Genomic DNA, 24,863 nt, shown 5'->3' with positions numbered 1-24,863 from the left:
TATATTTATTAATCTTTTATATATAAATACATTATCTAATCTTTTATATATATACATATATGAATAATATATAAAATAATTATTAATATATTGTATATAGTATACATATGTATATAAATTTGTAAAAATTATTGTCATTAATTATCTAGGCTTTTATCAGAGATGGATCATCTATGTACATGCTAGAAGACTCTGTCCTTTGACAAGATTCCACTGTGTTTAAATAGGACAAGAACAACAATTGAGTCATTGATGCAGCTAGTAAGAGTTTTGTATCTGTTGATTGTGAGCTCACAGTGATAGTGTGTGTGACTGTGTAACAGTGCAGCTGTACGACTGCTCAGTGGGGCAGTCCGACTGCAGCCAGTGCCGTGCGGTTGCGACCAATTATGGATGTGTGTGGTGTTCCGATGAAACTCCTGGCTGTGTGTATAACCAATCCTGCACCAGTGGACCCATGGACACCTGTCCTCCCCCTCTTATTACTGAGGTAGATGTATGCATGGTCCAAAATAAATTATGTGGGTAAATTGAGAAATATTTTATCAACCATAGTTTGTTGATGTATCTTGTTGCCAATTCATTGGAATTTATATTTATTCATTGCAGCAAACAGCACAGCTAATTTTGTTATTTGCATAATCATAAACCTGTCAGTCTATCAGCTTTCGCAAGTCATGGGCTTGATTTTATAGGGAATGCATGAATTGTTAAAACATATACCTTTTGGTTAAAAGCATCTCCTGAATGCATGAATGTCAATGTGAAGGCAAAAGCCATATATATATATTTATACAGTATATTTATAATTTTTTTTTATATATTATATTTTTTATATATACATTTTATATATTAATTATTTTGCTTGTTATTGTTGGTTATTCTTAAGATTTTGGGGTTTAATGTAATATTTGTTTTTAAGAGTAAGAGTAAATTGTCTCCATTTAAAGGTTTTATGGAATAATGTGAAGCAGTTTGATATAACAACAATTGTTGGATTTGTGCTGGTCAGACGAAGTCCAACTGAGCATTTAAACATAAACCACTGAGATTATTCAGAAACCCTGCTCATTTTTATCATTGCTTTGTCTCCTGCTTTCTACTCTTTCCTCTGTCAACATCTCAGGCTGATGTTAATACAAAATACAGTGTTAACTTGTTTTGGGTTTCAGACAAAACTGATATCTTCTGACGGGATCTGGTTAAAAGACTGGATCTAATATTCCTGGCGTAGAGAATCAAACCAAATTTTGGCTCACATAGAAAGATTAAAACACTGCAAGGATCAAACAATTGTTAGTTGCACTGTCAGTCCAACCTATTATTATTTCACCAGTTCCTAAATAATTATCATTGTACTGATTTTTTGCAAACCAATTATTAGTCACATGCGACCCTTGGTGGGTGTTAATTTTGGTCTCTAATTACAGGACACTCTTTGTGTTTTTTACGTTCAAATTGAATTTATAAAAAAGACATTTAAAACCTCTTAAGTGTCATGGGCCCACCGGTGGGCCCAAATCCATTACATATTTAAAACAGTAATAACCTATACTAAACCTAAACTAATCTTGACAAACTATATATCATTTGAAAGCTTACAATCTCTAGTTTCCATATTTGGTTACTGATTCTCAAAACAAATTACAGAGGAGCCGTAATTTATTAATTTGCAACAAGAATATTTTCATACTCCTAGGCGTGTTCAGACCTTTATTTTGAAATTGCAATGAACATGATAAATCATGAAAGAAGGGTAGAAACCAGTTTGTTTTCATGCCAAGAGTTCAAAAGATGGCAAGCATTCAATTATTTTAGAAAAAAAGGTCTGAAAATGTTTTAAATATAAAGAAAAATTAATAGATTCACCATTTGTGATGTGGCCGCGAGCTATAACGCACATATGTGTTCTTTTATGTGTTTATTCAAGGTTTAATTCATATCAAAATCTGCCAAACTTCCAATACTACTTCTGAATAGGATGTCTACTTTATAAATTGTATGAAAATTGTGAAAATGATGGTTCAGATCACTCAAACCACATATGGAAATGGAGGCGCCCTTATATGGGCAGTAATGGAGTCTGGTTGTGACCTAGTGAAAAAGTTTGGTACTGCGCCCAAACAAAATCTTACTGAAAGCTCATTTCTTGAGATATCAACCTAAAATTTGAAACACAACTTGTTCAGATTTTTGGCTTTGATTTTTTTGCAGTTTAAGAGTTGTCCAGGTTTTGAAAATATATATTTTATATAAAATATGAATAATTAATTTTTTTAATCGTACATTTTCAGAAACTCAAACTTCTGTAACTTTTTTTCTGTTTCACTTTCTTAATTTATTTCACTTCTACAAAAATCTGCCAAATGTCTTCTTTAAAACAAGACCAATTTTATGTCTATATTCCAAAGGATTCTTATCCTATACCATTTAAGTTTGGAATGTGCATTTTCATGTCTATTCAAAAAAAGGGGGGGTGACACTTAACAGGTTAAAGGTGCAGTAAGCAATTTCTGAGAAACTCTGTTGAAAGTGGATCAGCCTGAGCACCACAACACAATTGTAGCCAATCAACATTAGGGGGTGTCTCCACTCATAATGGGGGAGGAGAGAGAGTGAGCAAGAGGAAGATTTGAACTGAAGAAAGACTGTAGAAAGAGAGATGGCTAAGAGACATGTAGCAGAAATGATCTATTTAGTGGTGAGACTGCAATGAAAATCAAACCCATTTGTCTTTGAAGTACTTTATTCTTGCAAGAAGGCCATTCACATACAAACCTCAGAGTTTTCTGCTGCGAAGGGCAACCCCGCCTTTTTATACATCACTCACACATCACTCTGTTATTTTCCTGTTGTGTTAATTCAGAAAGAAGAACTAGATCATATAAGGATATTTTATTGTCTTATCGTCTTGACCCAGGGGAAAGAGGGACTGTTTTTAAGAAATGGCAGGATGTCGAGTAAACATGTAACACCTTTTGTTACAAAGACATCTTCAGCTCACATTTGGACACAGTAATTTTCCACTAAACTATTGTCTGTTGTTATGCAAGCACATACATTACATAAAGTAAAATGAATTGCCATAACAGACATAACAAAAGAGAAAAGGTCAGAGGAATATTACTGGAAAAAGAAGGGCTATGATCAGTCAAGAGCTTTAGGTTAATTTTAGAAAAGCTTTCCAGCGCTGGAGAGAGGTTAGACAGTGGGCACAGAGGTTGCTTTGTTTCTGCTCCATACATGAATAACATTGGTTATGCTGTTTTTGTAATATTTGCTATAGTAACAGGACAGTTTTAAATGTCATTGTTTGTCTGGAGCTGCTGTGCTGCTGGTGACTAACAACCAACTCTGGCTTGTATATACTCTTGTGTATGTTCTTCCCTGTCTTTCATTCGCCATCTTCGCTATTTGCGGTCTTCACGGTCCACTACTCTTTGTAATTATTGACTTTATATCTGTGTACAGGTGGAGCCACTGACCGGTCCACTGGAGGGCGGCATACTGCTGACGATCCAGGGATCAAACCTAGGCCAGAACTTCCAGGACGTCCAGGCAGGAGTGACGGTGGCAGGGGTCAGCTGTAGACCTCTGCCTGAGGCCTATCGCATTTCCACCAGGTACAACGCCTCTCTTAAAATGACTGTTTTAGTGCATCAAATAAAATGAGAAATTGCCGTCAAAAAACATATGTGCATTATTCTGTTTTTTTGTTTTTCAGCATTGTGTGTGAGCTCCAGGCCAGTGCAAATGTCACAGCCGGACCGGTCATCATCACCGTCAGAGGTTCAGAGAAAGGAGAGTCCAAGCAGACATTCTCATATCAGGACCCACAGCTGAGCATGATTGTGCCCAAAAAAGGGCCCTTGGCTGGGGGCACGACACTAACTGTGCACGGGTCGCAGCTTCTGACGGGACAACGAACAGAACAAAAGAGTGACCAAATCACTGGCCTGCAGGCGTTCTTGGGCTCAAAGCCTTGTCGCATGTGAGTGCCAATATTTTTCATCTGTTTATTGACGGAAAATGCAAATGTAATTAACTGAAAGGATTCTGCAAGTTGCATTTATTGCTCTGTTAGCACGGTTCATTTGAATAAGCGTGAACTCTGCTATCCGAACCTTTTGAATAAGTGTGAACGCTGCTATCCGATCCTTGGTGCGCACCAAACAAGCGGATTGAGACACTGAAAAGATGAGCCTCGGTCCGCTTCTAAACAAACTCTGGTGCAGTTCGACTTAAATATGAACGCAACACGGACCAAAGACATGTAAACGAACCAAAAAAAGGACATGGTGTCACAAGATGTAACCCTAAAAAGGACAGAATGCTCAAGTATATTTGTTTTTAGAAAGAACATAATGTTGAAGCATCACTGTTTGATACCAGGATCAGACCCGCTTCTCCTCGCAGGAGATCTTCATTCGTTTGACTCCTTTACATTTTATAAACTCTTCATGAGTTTTCAACTGGTCAAAATACCATCATATATAGGCTACGCACATACAGCGAGCGCATTTAGCCCAGAACACAGCATTGTTTTGGATGTTCGGTAAGGTCCGTTGCAGGTTGTGAATAAATCCCTACTCCTTTAGGTTCAGTATCTTTAGGTTTGGTGTTAAAATGCCAATGTGAATGGTAAGTGGGCCAGGACTAAATGTTTTTTTTTTTTGGTCCGGACCAAACAAACTAAGTGAACCGAACTAAAGTGTGAACACACACTAAGTCTTCTCTCTGTTTTTTTCCCCCCATAAGCAATGAAGTGAGTGACACAAGGCTGATTTGTCGCACCAGTCACTCAAACCACACTGGGAAAGTGCCACTCAAAGTTGTGTTTGGAAAAGCAGAGAGGATTTTGGATAGTGTCCTTTTCAGCTATATGGACGACCCAATGATTATTGATGCAACACCTACTGAGAGTTTCTACGGGTGCGTGCGCTCAAGTCCTACTCTTATGCATCCTTTGTCTGCATCATGAGACTGTATTCCTCTAATGTTTTCATTTAAATTTAGGGGTGGCCGTGTTATATACGTGACCGGCCAAAACCTAAATGTCGTTCAGCACCCGAAGATGTCAGTCTCTTATGAGCCTAGAGAGAGTTTTGAAGTCAGAAGACGTCGATACGCCCATGTTTCTGCCAGGAGTCTCTTGGTTATGGTAAAACAGTCAGGAAACTCATTTCACACATTGCTTCAACCAATTTTACATATCAAACACAGAATTTGTTTCCAAAATTAATGCAAACAGGACTTTTACATTTGATTCATTCTCAGAGGTTCAAATATTTATTCAGAGATGGTTTAATCATTTACTTGACTAAATCTGAACACTCTCCAAGCCCGTGTGAGAAAATGTTCTCGGAAGCGCAGTAGTGCATATCTTTCTTTCTGTCTTCAGAGTCAGAATTTGTGCACCAACGTGTCCTCGGAGCAAATGATTTGCCAGAGCCCAGAGGTGCCACCGAAATCTAGGATTGTGCGAGTGTGGTTCGAGATGGACAATGTGCACATCGACTTTCACACCATCAAGAACAAGCCGTTCACGTACCACCCAAACCCAGACTTATTCCAGCTCAACAGTGAATCCCAAGGAACAGCCATCCGATTCAAACCTGGAGGAGTCCTGGCAGTAGAGGTGCATGCATTTCTGCATCATTTAGGGTCAACCAGTATTATTTTAGTACAATTATAGTTTTTTAGTTAACTTTTATTTTGATGGTGTCTGTTTTCATTTTCATTTATTTTTAGTAATTTCGTTGTTTTTTTGTCCTTTTTTATACTTTTTTGTTCTTTTTAAATATTACCATTTAGGATTAATTTATTTTTATTTGTGTATTCACTTCCAATTTGTTATTACAGTGCTTCAACTTATTTCAGTTAGTTTCAAAAGGATACATTTCAAAATATTAGCATAATAGGGGCAATAGCATAAATTGTTTTATTTCAATTAACAAAAATTATTGTAGTAGTAATTTTTAGTTTTAGTTAACTATAATAACCCTTTTGTTTTGCACCAAAACAGTTGTAATTTAGTCAAAGTGACTGAGGACATGCGTTTTGTCTCTGAAGGGAAAGGGACTGACACTGGCCATGAGCAGAGAGGAAGTTCTGGCCCGGCTGGGGAAGGAAGAATGTGACGTCAAGACTCTGGATAACACGCACCTGTACTGCGAACCACCCGAGGAACAGCCTCTCGCCCTGGACGACGATGACTTACCCAAGCTTACGGTCAGTCTGAATCCAGTGACTACTTCAGTTGTTTCAGTGCACGTTTTTTTTAAATGTGACCAAAAGGTTATTTTTTATTCTGATGCAATTGCCAAATACAGTTTGGGTGTCCTAGTTTTAGTCAGACAAACATTGTGTTTGTGTAACATGACAAGTTTTGAGCATCACAGTTTTTATATCCGCACAGAAAGTGAAATTCTGCATGAAGTGATAAAATCACAGCCAATTAGAACATGTGTGATGTTTAACAGAGGCACTTTTTAGCAGACTTGTTTTTTGTTGTGTTTTTCAATAGGGAATTAGAGATTTGAACGCATTTGTTTATTTTGGATATTCCATTGTGCATGTTAATATCATCTATTATTAGATTACCATTGCTGTTTATTTAAAAGTTAAACTTTAAAAACATCAAATGTAACTGTTAAATGTACATTGTTGCACATATCAAAATGAATACATTTTTATACTCATTTTAAGGTAAATTATTTCAATGCATTGTAATTCAAATCAAATTCACTTTTAAAACAATTGATTTTAGTTTTTTAATGTATACATTATTTATTAATAAATACAACAGATAAATATTATTTATTTAGACAAAAGAGTATAAATAAATAGTATACAATTTTAAATCATTATTGGCCATAATATAAAAATGATTATTGGCTTATCAGCCAGAATTTTGACCTTCCCTAACTCTTTCTACTGTATGAAGGAAGCCTTGTGGAAAAACGTATTAAAATCATGACTTTAGAATATACTGAAGAAGACACAAGCCAATGTGATTTCAACTTAGAGGCATATATCATCGCTAAACAACCATGTTAGGTCTGTCTTCAGTGGTTTATGTTATTGTCTCTGCTGTGAAAATGAAGTTTTTACTACCGACTGTGGCCTGGAACCCGTCTTTTTAAATAGATGTCATTTATTGCTTCACGCTGTGTCTTATCACACCTGCTTAGGATTGTGTCTTTATTTTACCATCACATGCTAACATCTGTGTGTGTGTCTCACTCAGGTGTTAATGGGAAACTTGGCGTTTGACTTGGGTCGGGTGCAGTATGACAACGATTTACACTCACCAGTGCCTCTGGCGGCTCAGATTGGCCTGGCAGCGGGGGCCGCGGTGGTAGTTCTCATCGTGCTGGTCATCATTTTAATGTACAGGTAGAGTAAATTCAGATGACAGATTTCTCACCCTTCTGAGCTTGTCGTCATGACGATGAGCCGTGAACTCAAATCCAGCACTCAGGAAGAATTCTAATGGGATCCATTTGTTAGCGGTCGTGCTCTAACCCTGTGTTTGCTCTCGCTCTGTTTGTAAAGGCGGAAGAGTAAACAGGCTCTGAGAGACTATAAGAAGGTTCTGGTGCAGCTGGAGACTCTGGAGATAAATGTTGGAGACCAGTGCAGGAAAGAGTTCACTGGTATGGCAGGACTTTTTCATCCATACAGTTTGCCCATACTATAATATACCATGGAAGCCATTAGTCATAGACCAAAAGTACCAGTGTGGCTGATTAAACTGCTAATATTATGATTTATGATGCTTGAAAGGTCCTACTTCTGCCTTGTTGGTTAAAAAATCTTCTAAGAAACTTTTCAGTGGCTAGATTGCATTGTATATACATTTTTCAGTGTACATGTTTGTTTGTTTGTTTGTTTGTTTGTTTGTTTATCTATCTATCTAACGATCTATCTATCTATCTATCTCAATTAAATATTTATATAATAATTTAAAAAAATGATGAAAGCTGTTTACCCTGTGTGAAGATAACTATATATAACAAATAATCTTCACTCAGGGCTTTCATAAACCATTTTCATAATATTTGTCTTTTTTACTTCAAATTATAATAACAGTTATAGTAGTAACTATAATACTATGGTGTTTGGAAAGACAATGTGGTTACCATAGTTTGTAATTGTTTATTGAAATATGATAAATGAAAAATGATATTATCAATGTTCTGCCATCCACCTATTTCCTGCCCTCCAGATCTGATGACGGAGATGATGGATCTGAGCAGTGACGTTGGTGGTCCTGGTATCCCATTTCTGGATTACCGCACATATGCAGAGCGTGTTTTCTTCCCCGGCCAGAAGGGTGCGCCACTGAGTCAGAATCTGGATTTGCCAGATTTCCGTAGGCAGACGGTGGAGCAGGGCCTGGGTCAGCTCAACAACCTGCTTAACAACAGACTCTTCCTTATACGGGTCAGTGAAGTGCCTTGTTTCTGCTGTCAGTTCGGCCCCAGCTTCCTGTAGAGGAAAAGAAAGCTGAGTGTAATTACAGTGTTTATGCCGCTGGCGTATTTAGTGCATCTGTTTTTGGAGCCATGATTTCACCTCAAAGATTAAATAAAGGATGAAAGAGAAAGCAAATGTAATATTCAATTTGCATTAATGCAGGTGGATGCTGGTTTAGCACAGAGAGTTCTCAGTCGCTATCTTCTTTTCTTGATGCTTTAACTGCGTTTAAACTGCCAAACTGTCAGGCAGCAGTGAAGAAACTGCAGAGCTGAACTTCAGCACTTTAAATATTTATCCATCTCAGTAGTCTGAGGCTTTGTTGATGTTTACGAGTACAGTTTTTTGAAAGCTCAAACTGTTTGAATGAAATTGGTCAAACTAGTATGCTCTTGTAGGGAACATCTGTGGCACTATTGCTGGTAAACTCTCCTATGGGTTCCTCTAGTTCATCCATACTCTGGAGGCACAGCAGAGTTTCTCACAGAGGGACAGAGGTTACATTGCGTCTCTTCTCACGATGGCCCTTCATGATAAGCTGGAATACTTCACTGATGTTATGAAGACCCTATTGGGGGATCTAGTTCAGCAGTATGTGGCCAAGAACCCCAAACTTATGCTGCGCAGGTATTTCACATTCAGCTTTTATTTATGTGGCATACATTTATTATTGTTATTTTACACAAAACATCTTTGTGCATTCAAAGCACAATTTTTATCAGTATAAGAGTTCTTTGAATCATATCCCCTGACCTTGGCGTTGATATTTACTATCTTTATGTTTGGAGATCTTATTAGTCTACTTATTATTACTTATTGAATGTTATTGATGTGTCCTTGAAAACATACACAAAGCTACAATCCAGCATAATCAAATTACATTTTTGAATTACCACCTGCTTTGTGGGAAAACAGACGGTTAAAGCTTCAAATAGGAACAAAATAAATTCAAAAAAATTATACATTAATTTATTGCCCGGAATTTCTATTAATATTTTTGAGTGTACAACATCGGTGTTGTACACTCAAAAATATTAATAGAAATTCCGGGCAATAAATTAATGTATAATTTTTTTGAATTTATTTTGTTCCTATTTGAAGCTTTAACCGTCTGTTTTCCCACAAAGCAGGTGGTAATTCAAAAATGTAATTTGATTATGCTGGATTGTAGCTTTGTGTATGTTTTCAAGGACACATCAATAACATTCAATAAGTAATAATAAGTAGACTAATAAGACTACTAGTTTATTAAAATTATCTGCATTTATTCATGTTTAGTTTACTTCCAACAGAAATAATGTAACAAGGTTCTAACTCACATAAAATAAATACAAACATTTCAAAAGAATACATCATGTGTTTGTTATAAACAAGAAGAAAAAAAAACAATTGGTCTGATCCGTCCTGATCTGATTATAGTAAATCTAATCTGAAGTGATATAACATGCATGTTGTCATCTGTAGGACTGAGACGGTTGTGGAAAAGATGCTGACCAACTGGATGTCCATCTGTCTCTACTCTTTCCTCAAGGTATCAGAGCACATGATGGCTTCAATTCTATGCATTTGCATTGATTGATAGTGAATAATCAAAATTTTTATATTTGTAGATTTGTAGTATTATTACTGTTATTATTTCATTAAAATCTATTTCTGGTGATTTTCTTTCTATATCATGTAATATCATTTAATATGCATTTTTATTTTTCACAAGATTTTAATAAAATATATTATTGTTTATATATATATATATATATATATATATATATATATATATACACACACAAACACACACACACACACACAGGTCCTTCTCAAAAAATTCTTATATTGTGATACAGTTCATTATTTTCCGTAATGTAATGATAAAAATTAAACTTTCATATATTTTAGATTCATTGCACACCAACTGAAATATTTCAGGTCTTTTATTGTTTTAATACTGATGATTTTGGCATACAGCTCATGAAAACCCAAAATTCCTATCTCAAAAAATTAGTAAATTTCATCCGACCAATAAAAGTGTTTTTAATACAAATAAAGTCAACCTTCAAATAATTATGTTCAGTTATGCACTCAATACTTGGTCGGGAATCCTTTTGCAGAAATGACTGCTTCAATGCGGCGTGGCATGGAGGCAATCAGCCTGTGGCACTGCTGAGGTGTTATGGAGGCCCAGGATGCTTCGATAGCGGCCTTAAGCTCATCCAGAGTGTTGGGTCTTGCGTCTCTCAACTTTATCTTCAAAATATCCCACAGATTCTCTATGGGGTTCAGGTCAGGAGAGTTGGCAGGCCAATTGAGCACAGTAATACCATGATCAGTAAACCATTTACCAGTGGTTTTGGCACTGTGAGCAGGTGCCAGGTCGTGCTGAAAAATGAAATCTTCATCTCCATAAAGCTTTTCAGCAGATGGAAGCTTGAAGTGCTCCAAAATCTCCTGATAGCTAGCTGCATTGACCCTGCCCTTGATAAAACACAGTGGACCAACACCAGCAGCTGACATGGCACCCCAGACCATCACTGACTGTGGGTACTTGACACTGGACTTCAGGCATTTTGGCATTTCCTTCTCCCCAGTCTTCCTCCAGACTCTGGCACCTTGATTTCCGAATGACATGCAAAATTTGCTTTCATCCGAAAAAAGTACTTTGGACCACTGAGCAACAGTCCAGTGCTGCTTCTCTGTAGCCCAGGTCAGGCGCTTCTGCCGCTGTTTCTGGTTCAAAAGTGGCTTGACCTGGGGAATGCGGCACCTGTAGCCCATTTCCTGCACACGCCTGTGCACGGTGGCTCTGGATGTTTCTACTCCAGACTCAGTCCACTGCTTCCGCAGGTCCCCCAAGGTCTGGAATCGGTCCTTCTCCACAATCTTCCTCCGGGTCCGGTCACCTCTTCTCGTTGTGCAGCGTTTTTTGCCACACTTTTTCCTTCCCACAGACTTCCCACTGAGGTGCCTTGATACAGCACTCTGGGAACAGCCTATTTGTTCAGAAATTTCTTTCTGTGTCTTACCCTCTTGCTTGAGGGTGTCAATGATGGCCTTCTGGACAGCAGTCAGGTCGGCAGTCTTACCCATGATTGCGGTTTTGAGTAATGAAACAGGCTGGGAGTTTTTAAAAGCCTCAGGAAACTTTTGCAGGTGTTTAGAGTTAATTAGATGATTCAGATGATTTGGTTAATAGCTCGTTTAGAGACCCTTTTCATGATATGCTAATTTTTTGAGATAGGAATTTTGGGTTTTCATGAGCTGTATGCCAAAATCATCTCTCTTAAAACTATAAAAGACCTGAAATATTTCAGTTGGTGTGCAATGAATCTAAAATATATGAAAGTTTAATTTTTATCAGTACATTATGGAAAATAATTAACTTTATCACAATATGCTATTTTTTTGAGAAGGACCTGTGTGTGTGTGTGTGTATGTGTGTATATATATATATATATATATATATATATATATATATATATATATATATATATATATATATAAATGTATTATTATTTTTCTTAGGTGTCTTTTACTATATTGCTGTTGCTGTTTGTTTACCATGTTCACAGAGGTCTTCTTTGTATCTCTAGTAAACTGTAGTAAAATCACTGTAAAGGCCCTAATATACTCGCAGCGAAGTTCTTCTTTCTTTCTTCGCTCAGGTGTAAAAAAGAAGTTCGAAATCCCTTTGCAGCGTTATACTGTTAGCAAACATCCCGACGCCACCCACAATGATAAAAGCGGTGTTTAGATGAATATGTAAAAATGTGCTGCGCGCTTTCCTGAACAGAAGAAATGAACCGGAGATTTCCACGTCAAAGAAGGCGGAGCCTCAGAGCCACACCCAGCCTTATGTGATCGCCACAGACCAATGGTAGTTCGAAGCGGTTTACCAGCCAATTTTTCCGGAAAGTTCGCTTTGGCTGGCTGTTTCAAACTCCTGTAACGAACGCAAAATTAACTTTTGTTTTGGTCTGATTTCGTTCTAAATGACGTCTCACCAGTTTGTTCTTTTTCACTTGAAGTTATATTGGGGCCTTAACATTAGACTTCTCATGGGTTATGGTTTTAATAAAACATCTCCTCATAAAAGTTCATCTTCCACATATAAGCAACATTTATTGTGACAGACATAAATGCAATTGTTAATGCATGTTAATGTGTGTGTTTTTGCAGGAGGTTGCCGGTGAGCCTCTGTACAAGTTGTACAGGGCTATTAAATACCAGGTAGATAAAGGACCAGTGGATGCAGTGACAGGCAAAGCCAAACGCACGCTCAACGACAGCCACCTGCTCAGAGAGGACATCGACTACTGCTCTGTGGTGTGTCTCTGTAATACTTCCATCTCAATGCTACACAAAAAAAATCTCCTAAATGAATAAATCGAATAAGACAAGTTTGTGTTTCCCATCTCAGACTCTGACCGTGCTGGTGAAGAGTGGTGTCGAGGTCCAGCCCTGCCCTGTTAAAGTTCTGGACTCTGACACCATCACTCAGGTTAAAGATAAAATCCTGGACCAGATTTATAAAGGAGCGCCATTCTCCCAGAGACCAGCCGCAGACTCACTGGACCTTGGTACGGTTTTGGTAGATGCATCTAGACTAGTCACTACTATGATCGGTTTATTTGTAAAAGCTTCATATTTTGCATATTGTGTTCCTTCAGAGTGGCGATCTGGCCAGGCAGGTCACCTGACTCTGTCTGATGATGATGTCACAGGCATCGTTCAGGGTCGTTGGAAACGGATTAACACTTTACAGCACTACAAGGTATAGTTCATTCAGATTAATTGGTTGATTAATGGGTTGGTTGAATGTGGGTTGACTGATTAGTTATTTGACTAGTTGGTTGGCTAATTGGTTAGTGGCATGGTTGACTTTCTTTGTAGGTTGGTTGATTCTGATTTATTCAACACAGTTTTCCACTATTTTGTGAGTTGGTTGGTTGATTTGTAAGTTGAATGGTTGATCTTGTGAGTTTGTTAGTTGTTTTTGTTAGTTGATAGGTTAGTTGTTTTTGTTAGTTGATTGGTTAATTTTCTGAGTGGGTTGGTTGATGGTCGACTGATATATCGCCAAGGCCAATATATATCGTGTTTTTTAAATATCGGCATCAGCGGGACTTTTATTTTGACGGCGCAGAGAATGGCAGCGTCTGAACACTCAGTGCTCCCATTCTCCATCTTCATTAGTTATGGTCTCTGTTTAACAGTTTTGTTGTCTAATACGTTATTAGATAGGACTGTTAAACAAAGCAATTAAACTGTATATTTATATACAGTTATAAACTATAAATATTATAGCGTTTGCTTTTATATTATTAGTAACTAAGGCAAACACTATAATACTTTCTCATTTACCGTCAGCAAATATGCATTTATATGATTTAAACAAATCTTCGAATATTTTATAAACATTTAATTTCACAAACATTGCAGACTTAGTCGAATCCAGCTCAGAGGTTCTGAAGTATGCATTTGAAGCCTGCATGTATTTTACTCTTTGTGTGACGGTCAGTGAATACGGACAGGTGAGTTACATGTAAGCTTCACTGAAGACCCTCAACTTTAAACCCTTGATTTCAAACTATGCTGCACTATATTCAGTAAGTCTAAAGTAGTTCTGTTTAATTTAGAGATATATCCTGCTCTCTAAGATATCGGCATCAGGCATAAAAAAAAAAAAAAATCGGTCGACCACTATTTGTAAGTTGATTGGTTGATTTTGTGAGGTTGTTTGATGTTTTGATATGGAAGGCTGAATTTTGAGAGTTGGTTGGTTGATTTTGTCAATTGATTGGTTGATTTTGAGAGTTGGCTAGTTGACTTGATTTAGCTCTAAACCTCTCTCTTTCTTCTTGTTTTCTCAGGTACCTGATGGGGCCACCGTCGCTCTCATCCCTCGTTCCCAGAGTTCTCTTGGAGTAAATCAGGTCTACCAGACTGGAGAGAGTAAGTTGAATACTATTTGGTCAATAAAAAATAAACTGTTATCACTTCACTTTATTTTACACTTTATTAACTGCGTTACTCACCATCTGAGAGCAAAAATGATATATTTCTTATTGATATCTGGTCTGCTCCTTGCAATTGCTGTAGAAACTCCCATGCTGGAGGGAGAGGAGGAGGAAGGCCTTCGGCTGTGGCATCTGGTGAAGCCGAGCGAAGACCCCGAGATCCCCAAACACAGGAAGAGCAGCATGAGAGAGAGAGAGCGGGCAAAAGCCATTCCTGAGATCTACCTTACACGACTGCTTTCAATGAAGGTAAGCGAGATGTTTGTGATGGAGTCATCTTTAAAACTGCATACACAAAAACACTTCAAACGGATCCTGCCGCTGCTTATGTTTGTTTGAGATCTGTCTTCTGCTGCTGACTGTCAGTGTGATTGAAAGCTGCTCTGTGTATCTTCAGGGCACACTGCAGAAGTTTGTAGATGATGTCTTTGTAGCCATACTGAGTACGAAACGGCCTCCACCCATCGCTGTCAGATTCTTCTTTGACTTCCTGGACGACATGGCAGAGAAACACGGCATCGATGACCCAGAGACCGTTCACATTTGGAAAACAAACAGGTCAGCATAACTGCCTACATCTATAAAACTATTTAATTATGGGTATTGAGCTGTACAGCTCAGGAATTTAGATTAAGGTGAGACACTACAGGTGAATAGGGTAAATTTTTTTACTAGCAGACATCACCATGAAACTTACCCAGTTGATTACCTACATTAAGATGAGAAAAATATGTATTACAAGTTTTCTGTAATATAATGTTTAAATATGCAAAGTAGGCATTATCGAATTAAATATGCGCTAATTTGCATACATTTTAAAAACTAAATCTGAGTATTTGATTAAGCCAGGTTCAAAATTATTTTTTCATTGTGTTCACATATTAGATGGGGACAAAATTACAGAGGGATTTATGGATATCTACTTTTGTTATCCTGTAAATCAGAATATACTGTCAGTAGACTTAAAAAATTGATTTAATTGATCGCCATGTTTTTTGGAATAAAATGTTATATAAATCAGGCTAGGAATAATATATTTACAAATCCCTCTGTAAATGTCTTCATAATATAACTAGTTACAAGATATATTGGTGTATATAGATGCTACTGAAGTGGAGATTTCGGACTTGGAGTATAAGAGAAAAGTCATTTTGAGAAATGGGCTTTAATGATTTACATTGTAAAATGAGATTGCGCATTTAGAGTTAAATCCCCCCTTTTACTTTCATGATTGGTTGCTGATAAAAAGGAAATGACCATATTTGGATCCGACAACATTGTACAGGAGAGAGAGAGCTTTCTAACGGTGTGTGTGATGACAGGGTGCCGGCAGCGATCACAGAGCAGTGGGATGATTTAGAACACCAACTTTTGTTGAATACAGACGCAAACAGACAAAGTGTAGTAAAATAAAGACCTAAATGTGTATTTCGGACTTTTTTCACCACAAGTTTGAGAGAAGACTTTAGAGATTTTAGACTTGATTGTTCGTTTTTTAAAGGCATTCATTTTGTCGTTCTATGGTTCTATTTCCTATTCAGGGAATTTTGGAAAGTTGGAAAAGTAAAGTATTCAGGTCTAGAAAAGTATTTGGAGTTTTTATACTGAATGTATTTTTTTGTATAATTTTTGTATTTTCTCAACAAAAGAAAAGTCTGTAAAATAGTTTACTGAATTACTGGTAAAGTGATGGATATTAATTGGTCAATAGGAGAGGAAATCCATTTTTCATCCATTTCATAAAGTACAAATGCAAACATTTTTCTTTTTGCTCCAATCTAATATTTTATTGACTAAATATTACTATTGTAGAATAAAACATGCTCGCGAGACATGTTGATGTCTGATTTCCGACGGAATCGTTCCTTTGAATAGGTTCTTTTCAGTGAAAGCTGTTCACAAATTGGCCTGAATGACTCATAAAACGGGTCTGAATTTGAATAATTTTTAAATCCATTTATTAAAAAGATAATGGAAAAGCTCTGGATATTTGTGAAATCTGAAAATATCTATAGTGAATATAATTTTTTGTACATATTTCCATTTTGTAATATTTATAGTCACTGTCCTTGTGTAAAGTTTGCTAAGCAAGCAAATCATTATTTTTTCCCCCCAATCAGTTGGTCGAACTGGTTCAGAAATTGGTCTGAGTGAATCATTAGTGAATCATTCTGAATTTGAATTGACTTTTAGAAATCCTTACTCTGTGATTGCAAATGATTGGAAGGGTCTTGGAGAGCCCTCATGTTTCTATGTTCATTATATTAAATGTTAATTTAAATGCACTCTTGTGTCCGCCTTACAGTTTGCCTTTGCGTTTCTGGGTCAACATCTTGAAGAATCCTCAGTTTGTCTTTGACGTGCAGGTGACGGATAGCGTGGATGCCGTCCTTTCCGTTATCGCACAGACCTTCATTGATTCCTGCACTACATCCGAGCACAAAGTGGGCCGGGTCAGTACAGCAATTAACCTCTTGACCTCTCTAGCTGTGACCTCATTATAGTAAAGAGTGTGCGTGTAGAGCGAGAAGATGAACAAGGGCAGGAAAGAGAAAAAGAGCAAAAGCTCAAAGATGCCATAGCATTAAAAGGAGTTCATTGTTGTGTGTCTTGTCCTTCAGGATTCTCCAGTAAATAAGCTGTTGTATGCCAGAGAAATCCCACGATACAAGCAGCTGGTGGAGAGGTAAGAAATCGAAACGTTATACAGTGATACGGCCCTTTTCAAACACATTTTAGCACATATTAGCACTGAAATGGAAACAGGAAACATTCATTATCATGATATTTTGCGCTATAAAGCTTCTTCCTCTCCTGCAGGTACTACAGTGATATTCACAACGCCGTGTCTGGCTGTTACCAGGAAATGAATTCAACCCTCACAGAGCTGTCTGGGGTGAGACTGAATTTTATTCTATTTTAAATGAAACTCTGACTGTGTTTTTACATTTTAACAGACAGCAGGGTCCAAAATTATTAAACCACATTGAGAATCTGGGATTTAATGTCTAGTTAAGGGTCAATGACTTGACACTTATTTGTTGTCTTATTCATTTACTCACTTATTTTTTGTGTTTTTTTTTTTTTTTGGTAAGTTCAAGTTTTGAAATGTCGTGTTGTTGTTTTTTTAAATGTTTTTTAAATAACTTGATTTAGTAAAAAAAAAAAAAAAACAATGTCGTGATGCGACAACTTTTTGAATTGTAAAATCTTTTTTATTTTATTTAATTAATTCATATTTTTAAAATAAACAGCTTTTCATATGGTGCAACATCTTTTTGAATTAACTGTAAAAAAATTACAAATATTTTTAATTCATTCATTTATTTGTAAAAAAAATGTCAGGTGGTGTGACATTTTGAAAGAATAATAGGAAAATATTAAAAATATCCTTTTTTTAATTAATTTGTGATTATTTGTTTAAAAAAACATGTGGTTTAACCTTTTGAATTAATATTTTTTAATTAGTGCTATTTGTAAACAATTTATACATGTATTATACATGTATATGGTAAGAAAAATTACATTATTTTTGTTTTGAACAAAATTTTCGTTCCTTTTTAAATGTTTTTCTCATAAACACTTAAACTTGCTATTTTAAGTTTCTGATGACTGTCTGTTTTTAGAGCTTTGCATCCGAGATGAACAGTTTGGTGGCGTTGCATGAGCTGTACAAATATATCAACAAATACTATGATCAGGTCAGTATGGGACTGATTCAAGCTTATGTTGTTTTGTGTTGGAGCAAATGAATATGTCTCTCATATTGCATTATGTGCAGATTATCATGTCTCTGGAGGAAGACGCTGCGGGTCAAAAGATGCAGTTGGCATATCGGCTTCAGCAGGTCGCCGCCCTGGTGGAGAATAAAGTCACTGATCTTTAGACTTTGACCTTTTACCGTGTTGTCTAAACTCATCAGTAATCGCATCTGAGAGAAATCAGATCAGTGCTTTTCGATTGATCGGCTGATGTAATGCTAGCACTACGTCAAACCCTTGCGTTCACATAAACTTGCTGTATATTCTTAACAAAAGGGAACAGGAAATGAAGTAAGGATCACTACCTTTCGATAAATCCTTAAATCCTGGGATTTTTATTGGAGAAGTATTGCTTTTCAGACTCGGAACTACTCACAGGAGTATTGACGCGTGTTCGTGTGTGTGTGTGTGTGTGTGTGTGTGTGTGTGAGAGAGCTTGTATAATTGTGATGTTTTGTTTGAAAGGGTCTGCTGTATATGTGAAGTTTACTTATTTCAAATTCTCTGACCCGAGTCTATTTTAATGACACTACTGAAGCAGCTCTCACATGTTTTGACATGCTAAGACACGTTTTATATTGTTTTTACTTCCATTCAAGTGATCAGATCTACTGTATGGAGTTTCATGAACTGTTTCAACAAAACCCATCACGTTCAACCATTACAATCATGTCAGCGCTGTGGACAAGTCCCACATGTACTTCTACTGTACATGGAGTATTTTGTTCCAGGATTAGAAATGTTCTGCTCCTCCACTATCAAATCCTACACTCAATAGACTGTCCTTGGCCGTGTTGTATTAACCTTTTATACTAACATTTCTACATTAGTATTGCAGATCAAAACGAGTATTAAGCTTTTACAGGGACCGTAGTGTAAGTCTATGCACAGAAGTGCCAGAACATGTTATAAAAGCACAATATTTGTGTGTGTGTTTTTGTGTAGCTTTATGTTTGCATCCAAAAGAAAGACAAACGGTCACAGTTTTCAAGTTTTCTGCTGTTGTTAGGATCTCAAATCTAGAATTTTTCACGCAGGGATACAAAATTGTTAAATGTGCTCATCTGAATTCTGATTTGTAGCACTATAGCCTGGTTAACTTTAGTTGATCATAACGTTAATGCACCTTCACGCCCAAGATTTGTGATAGATCCCTGTAAAATATGTGTCCAGGCTACATTTCACTCTCAAATAAACAACAACAAAAAAATTAAGAAATTATATTTTGCACAAAATATTTTTACACTTGAACTAATATATCATTTTTTTTCTTTTCTTTTTGCATTGTATCGTAATTCTTGTAAACGTCATGATTCACAAAAACGTAATGGTCCTGAAAAAGTGCTTGATTTTCTTTTTTCTTCAATCAAAATAATATTTCGGTAACACTTTACAAAAAGGTCAAAAACATTTGTTAATGTATTAATGAACATGAACTAACAATGAGCAATACATTCATTACGGTATTTATTAATCTTTGTTAATGTTAGTTAATCAAAATACAGACATTCATTGTTTATGTTAGTTCACAGTGCATTAACTAAAGTTAACAAATACAACTTTTGATTTTAAATAATGTTTTAGTAAATTATGAAATTATTATTAACTAAGATCAATAAATGCTGTAGAAGTATTGTACATTCTTAGTTCTTGTTAACTAAAGTAGTTGACTACAACCTTATTGTAAAGTGTTACCAAAATGTCTTCATTACTTGATTTGATCTAAGCATGAAATAAGACCTTGCAGTGTTTGTGAGATTCACCCCCACTTACACATGGCATTGATTTCCTAATGCTTTGAATTGAACAGCACAAGAGAGCACAATTCTCAAAGATTCAGTCTCATGCGTGAAAGGTGAAGCGCAGCTGGAATGTCCAGTTTCTTGAGAGATATTGAAACAAAACTGGGACATTTTGGGTTGACAAGTGGAGAAAAGCATCTTTATTCGCTTGGTCCCGATGATTTGAAAAGCAGCAGTTGGCTTGAGAGTTGTGTACATCAGACACTGAATAGAAACTAACTTATTATATTGTAAATAATGCTTATTTATACATGAGCGCCAAACGTGCCTTCTTTGTTACTTTTTATAATGTCTACCAAGTAAACATGCTTGACATTACTTGCCAAATGGAGAAGAAGATGAACTGTGGCACAGCTGTTGCCTGTTGTAAAGATCACATGAAGCAGAGTCTCAGGATTCTCAATGGATTCAGTACAAACACTCATGTGTAACCTAATTCATTTCTACTTTGCCCTACCAGCTCATTTCCTGGAGTGATCTGTGTTCACCATGATGATGATGATGGTGTAAATTGCATTTTTTGTGCATCTGTTCCTCTTAGCTTCTTATAATTTGTTTTTGCCTGAAGCACTTTGTGTTTACATTTTGGCTTATCCATAATGTCTCATTTTTTTTGTAGTTTGATCATGAAGCTGATGCCATGTGCTTCAACATGGTCCCTTTTGTGTATAAAACTAAAAAAAAAAATGGATTTAATGCTATCTAGACATCTCAAATGTATTTTTGAAGGCTTCCCTGTTCCTGCATTTATTTATGTGATTTTGAGCTATTAGGCTTCATCATAATAATGTATGCACAGGGTTGGGTTTTAAAAATGGGAAACGTATTAGTTTTCTCATTCTGTGTGTTTATTATCCTGTTGTTGAATGTGTTTGGCCTCTTGGTGTATTTTTCTGATTATTATAGGCTGATGCATGCTTGAGATTTGATTGGGTTTTCTGATTGGGGTGCTTTTTGAGAGGTTCACTCGATGGACCGCGTTATGAGTGCATGGCTCTCATAAAAACACTGTCTGAGAATGTGTGTGTATGCATGAGAGTTTGTAAGTAACTGTAGCGCTTCGTACATGATGTTGATTTTTTTTTAGTAAATCTCCTGTTATGTATACATTTCTCTGAGAGAATCCAGCAAAATCTTTTTGTACAGTCTTGCGATTTACTGTTTTGCCAATTGTGTGGATTACTGCTTTGTATCTTTGCAGATAAACAATTCAGACTGTTGTTTAGAGAATTGTTGGTGTATATGGAGCCCTTGCCCGGCACCGCGTTTTACACAACTTTTATACAAGGGTTCAAAAAAATAATAATATATGGTAATTTTCTAATGAAGTTGGGGTTAAAAGAGAACATAAACCCAGTCTAAAGACTTACTCTTTTGTATTTGTATTGTGTATAGTTTGCTAACAATTGTGTATATGTGCCTGTACATATTGTGAAGAGGACATGTTCTTCTTTTTTTCTTTCTTTTTTTTACTTGGACAGAGTTACTCTCTCCAATCAGGAGAAATTGGAAGCCGAAATGTTAAAATGAGTGAAATGGAAATTTGTATCTGGGAAAAAAAATAAAGCTATAATTTTAACAGTGAAGATGTGTTTGCTGGTTTGAATTTTCCGAAATTGCATGCTCTCTTAGGTATAGGTGCTAAAAAAGTATGTGTTATATATATATATATATATATATATATATATATATATATATATATATAATTGTATGAATGTAATCTGGACGTACTACAATCGACATGTTGTCATTATCATGTGACCTACCAGCATCAGTTACGTCTCTACACCCGTGGCCTCATGGGATATTAAAGTGTCCATCGTATGCACACTTCAGAGTCTCACCGGAATCAGTAATAGGTCATCCTGGTACTTTTTGCATACCTTTTTATGATAACTGTGAATTCAGACATAATACTTTTATCACATACTATTTTTTGTCTACTATATAAGTATGTGATTTTGGATGCACCCAATATTTTAAATGGATGGATCCCACAAATTCTGAACCATTTTCAGGAAAATTAGTTCGGTACCATTAGTTAATCCGTTAACTAATATTAAATAACAATGAGCATGTGTTTGTTACAGTATTTATGAATCTTTGTTAGTTAATAAAAATACAACTGTCCATGTAGCTTAGATACATTAAATACTATGTATATAACCTTTGATTTTAAAAATGCATCAGTAAATGTTGAAATTAACATTACCTGAGATTAATAAAGGCTGTAGAAGTATTGTTTATTCTTAGTTCATGTTAACAAATGGAACCTTATTGTAAAGAGTTACCGAAAATTGTCACACATAATTTACATATTTTATTTTGTAGTCACATTTGGGGAAAAAAAGATAATAAGCCTTCAATAATGAGGTGGAAAAATGTTTTGTTACAGGGTTAGAATGTGCCTAAAAATATAGCTAAATATAGTGCTAAATAGGCCAAGTTAAAAAATAGGTTACTAAAATAATTCAAATGAAAAAAGTGTTCCTTCAACCCTGCCATCCTAGTCTCAACCTTGACACTTTTGGCCGGAAAAAAGAGAGAGAGTCAATTTTGTGCCTCCTGAGGTCAGCCTGACATACAGTAGGCCTATTGGCAGCAATAAAAATATATAAATAGGATTTTTGTTCAAATTCTGAAAAATTTTCACGAAAATTATGACATAATTGGTTGCTTCAGATTTTAAAAAAAAATAACACAAGAATTTTCGTGTAATCTGTTTATTTTTTCTCTCACTAATTTGGAAAATGTCTTTAATGTCTGAGGTGGACAATGTGCTTTTTTGGATTCAGAAATTAAAGTAGCCAAATAGTAGAACTACGTTAAAATTGTATCAAAATATTATTTGGTATTTATTCTATGTAGGCTAGTATGGACTATGCATGAGCTGCTGTCAATACGGCGCTGTGCCCCAGTGCGCATGCGCAGAACCAGCTGAAGCGAATGTGCGTTCCGTGAGGTGACAGCTGTCCCGATGATATCGATGAACGGTGAGAGTGTTTTTATTAAAAAACAGCCAAAAAGCCGTTAACATATTAATGTCTGTGGATGTATTATGTGTTTTTAGTATAAATACAACAGTGTCTGCTTGTCGAGAGTTAAAATTACGCTTGTTTTGATGACTAGAGCCCGTGTTAGCGGTAGAGCTAAGTGCGAGCACGTTTAGAGGATCTAATGTTCGGATTTTCACAGATTTTTCTTTTCGTATGAATTATTCGGTGGATTATTGATTAATGCATGGGATTAGTTAAGTCATATAGCCTGTTGACGATGTAATATCCTCGATCTGATTATGCATGTTGCTGGATTGCCCTCCATACTCATACATAGTGAATTGGGGGTGGGGGTGCCTATAACAGCGTGTCTAATATGTATTCTGTTATATGATATTCTCTCTGATGCATGGCAGTATTCAGCAGTGATAACAGCCTTTCCCAGAACAGCCACGGCAAAAAGCAGAAGAAGAAAAACAAGAAGCACCGCAAAACAGCAGCAGTGGAGATCTCTAGTTTGGACCTGGGGTGAGTGTGTCTAACTGGGCAGAATCCAGATCTGGGTTTCTGCTCTGTGAGATGCTGCTAAAAATATATAGGAGGGTGGCCATGGGAGTCACTTCTCCAGATAAGCATATTGACTCATGGCCCTCCCTCCTAGTCCATGTACGTGGAACCTATTTTAACACATCCCTGAAAAAAAAAACTGAACAATACACATCATGGATAAGAACCACAGATCATGTACAAATATTTCACGCATTTGTTAATTTAGTACACAGAATAAACTAGTAACGGTCAAATAAGTAAAATTACAAACTATTAAAGGGTTAGTTCACCCCAAAAGGAAATTATCCCATAATTTACTCACCCTCAAGCCATCCTAGGTGTATCTAACTTTCTTCTTTCAGCCAAACAATCGTAGTTATATAATAAACGATCCTGTCATCACAGTCTGTAAAAAGGGTCAATGGCAGTGCTGCGATACAGATTTTCGGAAGTAGGCTAGGCCGGAATAGCGAGAAGATATATAGAACAGATGTGTATGTGCTTCTCCTACATAACTATCACGTGCTCTTAGTATCGTATTCTAAGAAGACATTATATTTACACAAGCCCTGATTAACACGTGTAGTGCCCTAGGGTGACCACATTTTAAGTGCCCCACCCCATACAACTCACATGCTAGTCCAACATGAACATGTCATATTAAATATCTTTATTTCCATCATAAATGGTATGTATGAGGACTACATGCAAAACCTTATGTCTAAAAAACCCATATACCAAATAAGCAAGCCCAAGAATCAGCTAAATTCAGAATCACAGTGACGCACAGCAGCAAAAACGTTTAAATACAAACAAATCCATTAGTAATCGGATTGACGGCTCAATCGAAATGAAAGGCTTTTATTCAACCTTTATTGATCCGATTGAGCTCGATCGGACGACTGGTCACGATACAACAATGGTTCATGTGCTCATTGTCCCCAAATTATGACCAGAAATGGATAAATATTAAGCCTGCTGTTTAAAACAAATAAAGAACTAATGTAGGAGATGGGTATTTTGCGCAAACTGCTGGAAACTGTATATATTCAGCAGTATACTACCTATTCCGATTTTAAGCTTGCGTATAAACGCGCACATCAACTCAATCACATGTTTAGCGTCATGTAAACACTACATTCAGATTCATCAATCGGAGTGAATTCAGTCTGTGAAACACAGGTTATGCATGTAATAAGCATCTCTAACTAAGCAACCAGCTAAAAGAAAACCAATCCACAAATTTCAAATCGACAACAGCGT

General features: G+C 36.4%; 2 protein-coding genes across 5 annotated transcripts in view; both read left to right on the top strand.

Moving 5' to 3' along the window:
- plxnb3 (plexin B3) overlaps positions 1 to 21,641 on the top strand; it is an 89,672-nt gene extending 68,031 nt beyond the window's left edge. For all 4 annotated transcript variants that reach the window (XM_077223912.1, XM_077223911.1, XM_077223909.1 and 1 more), the window contains 23 exons: positions 324 to 490; positions 3,472 to 3,623; positions 3,725 to 3,991; positions 4,759 to 4,932; positions 5,017 to 5,161; positions 5,402 to 5,638; positions 6,073 to 6,231; positions 7,250 to 7,398; positions 7,558 to 7,658; positions 8,231 to 8,448; positions 8,930 to 9,108; positions 9,946 to 10,012; positions 12,652 to 12,798; positions 12,893 to 13,052; positions 13,143 to 13,246; positions 14,346 to 14,427; positions 14,575 to 14,741; positions 14,890 to 15,050; positions 16,798 to 16,945; positions 17,114 to 17,178; positions 17,313 to 17,388; positions 18,119 to 18,193; positions 18,274 to 21,641. In XM_077223912.1, coding sequence (XP_077080027.1) covers positions 324 to 490; positions 3,472 to 3,623; positions 3,725 to 3,991; positions 4,759 to 4,932; positions 5,017 to 5,161; positions 5,402 to 5,638; positions 6,073 to 6,231; positions 7,250 to 7,398; positions 7,558 to 7,658; positions 8,231 to 8,448; positions 8,930 to 9,108; positions 9,946 to 10,012; positions 12,652 to 12,798; positions 12,893 to 13,052; positions 13,143 to 13,246; positions 14,346 to 14,427; positions 14,575 to 14,741; positions 14,890 to 15,050; positions 16,798 to 16,945; positions 17,114 to 17,178; positions 17,313 to 17,388; positions 18,119 to 18,193; positions 18,274 to 18,378 — 3,305 coding nt within the window. In that variant the 3' untranslated portion in view covers positions 18,379 to 21,641. The remainder of the gene's footprint in view (positions 1 to 323; positions 491 to 3,471; positions 3,624 to 3,724; positions 3,992 to 4,758; positions 4,933 to 5,016; positions 5,162 to 5,401; positions 5,639 to 6,072; positions 6,232 to 7,249; positions 7,399 to 7,557; positions 7,659 to 8,230; positions 8,449 to 8,929; positions 9,109 to 9,945; positions 10,013 to 12,651; positions 12,799 to 12,892; positions 13,053 to 13,142; positions 13,247 to 14,345; positions 14,428 to 14,574; positions 14,742 to 14,889; positions 15,051 to 16,797; positions 16,946 to 17,113; positions 17,179 to 17,312; positions 17,389 to 18,118; positions 18,194 to 18,273) is intronic.
- Positions 21,642 to 22,947: 1,306 nt separating this feature from the next.
- The window catches only part of srpk3 (SRSF protein kinase 3), a 32,615-nt gene continuing 30,699 nt past the window's right edge, over positions 22,948 to 24,863 (top strand). The window contains exons 1-2 of the mRNA XM_077223083.1: positions 22,948 to 23,048; positions 23,468 to 23,579. Coding sequence (XP_077079198.1) covers positions 23,033 to 23,048; positions 23,468 to 23,579 — 128 coding nt within the window. The 5' untranslated portion in view covers positions 22,948 to 23,032. The remainder of the gene's footprint in view (positions 23,049 to 23,467; positions 23,580 to 24,863) is intronic.

This window comes from Siphateles boraxobius, unplaced genomic scaffold (genome assembly GCF_051911475.1).
Source record: "Siphateles boraxobius isolate OS27281-9 unplaced genomic scaffold, OSU_SipBor_1 9, whole genome shotgun sequence".
In the NCBI taxonomy this organism is placed as follows: Eukaryota; Metazoa; Chordata; class Actinopteri; order Cypriniformes; family Leuciscidae; genus Siphateles; species Siphateles boraxobius.
Note: the sequence above shows the minus strand (reverse complement) of the source record. Positions and strands in the feature narration are given on the sequence as shown.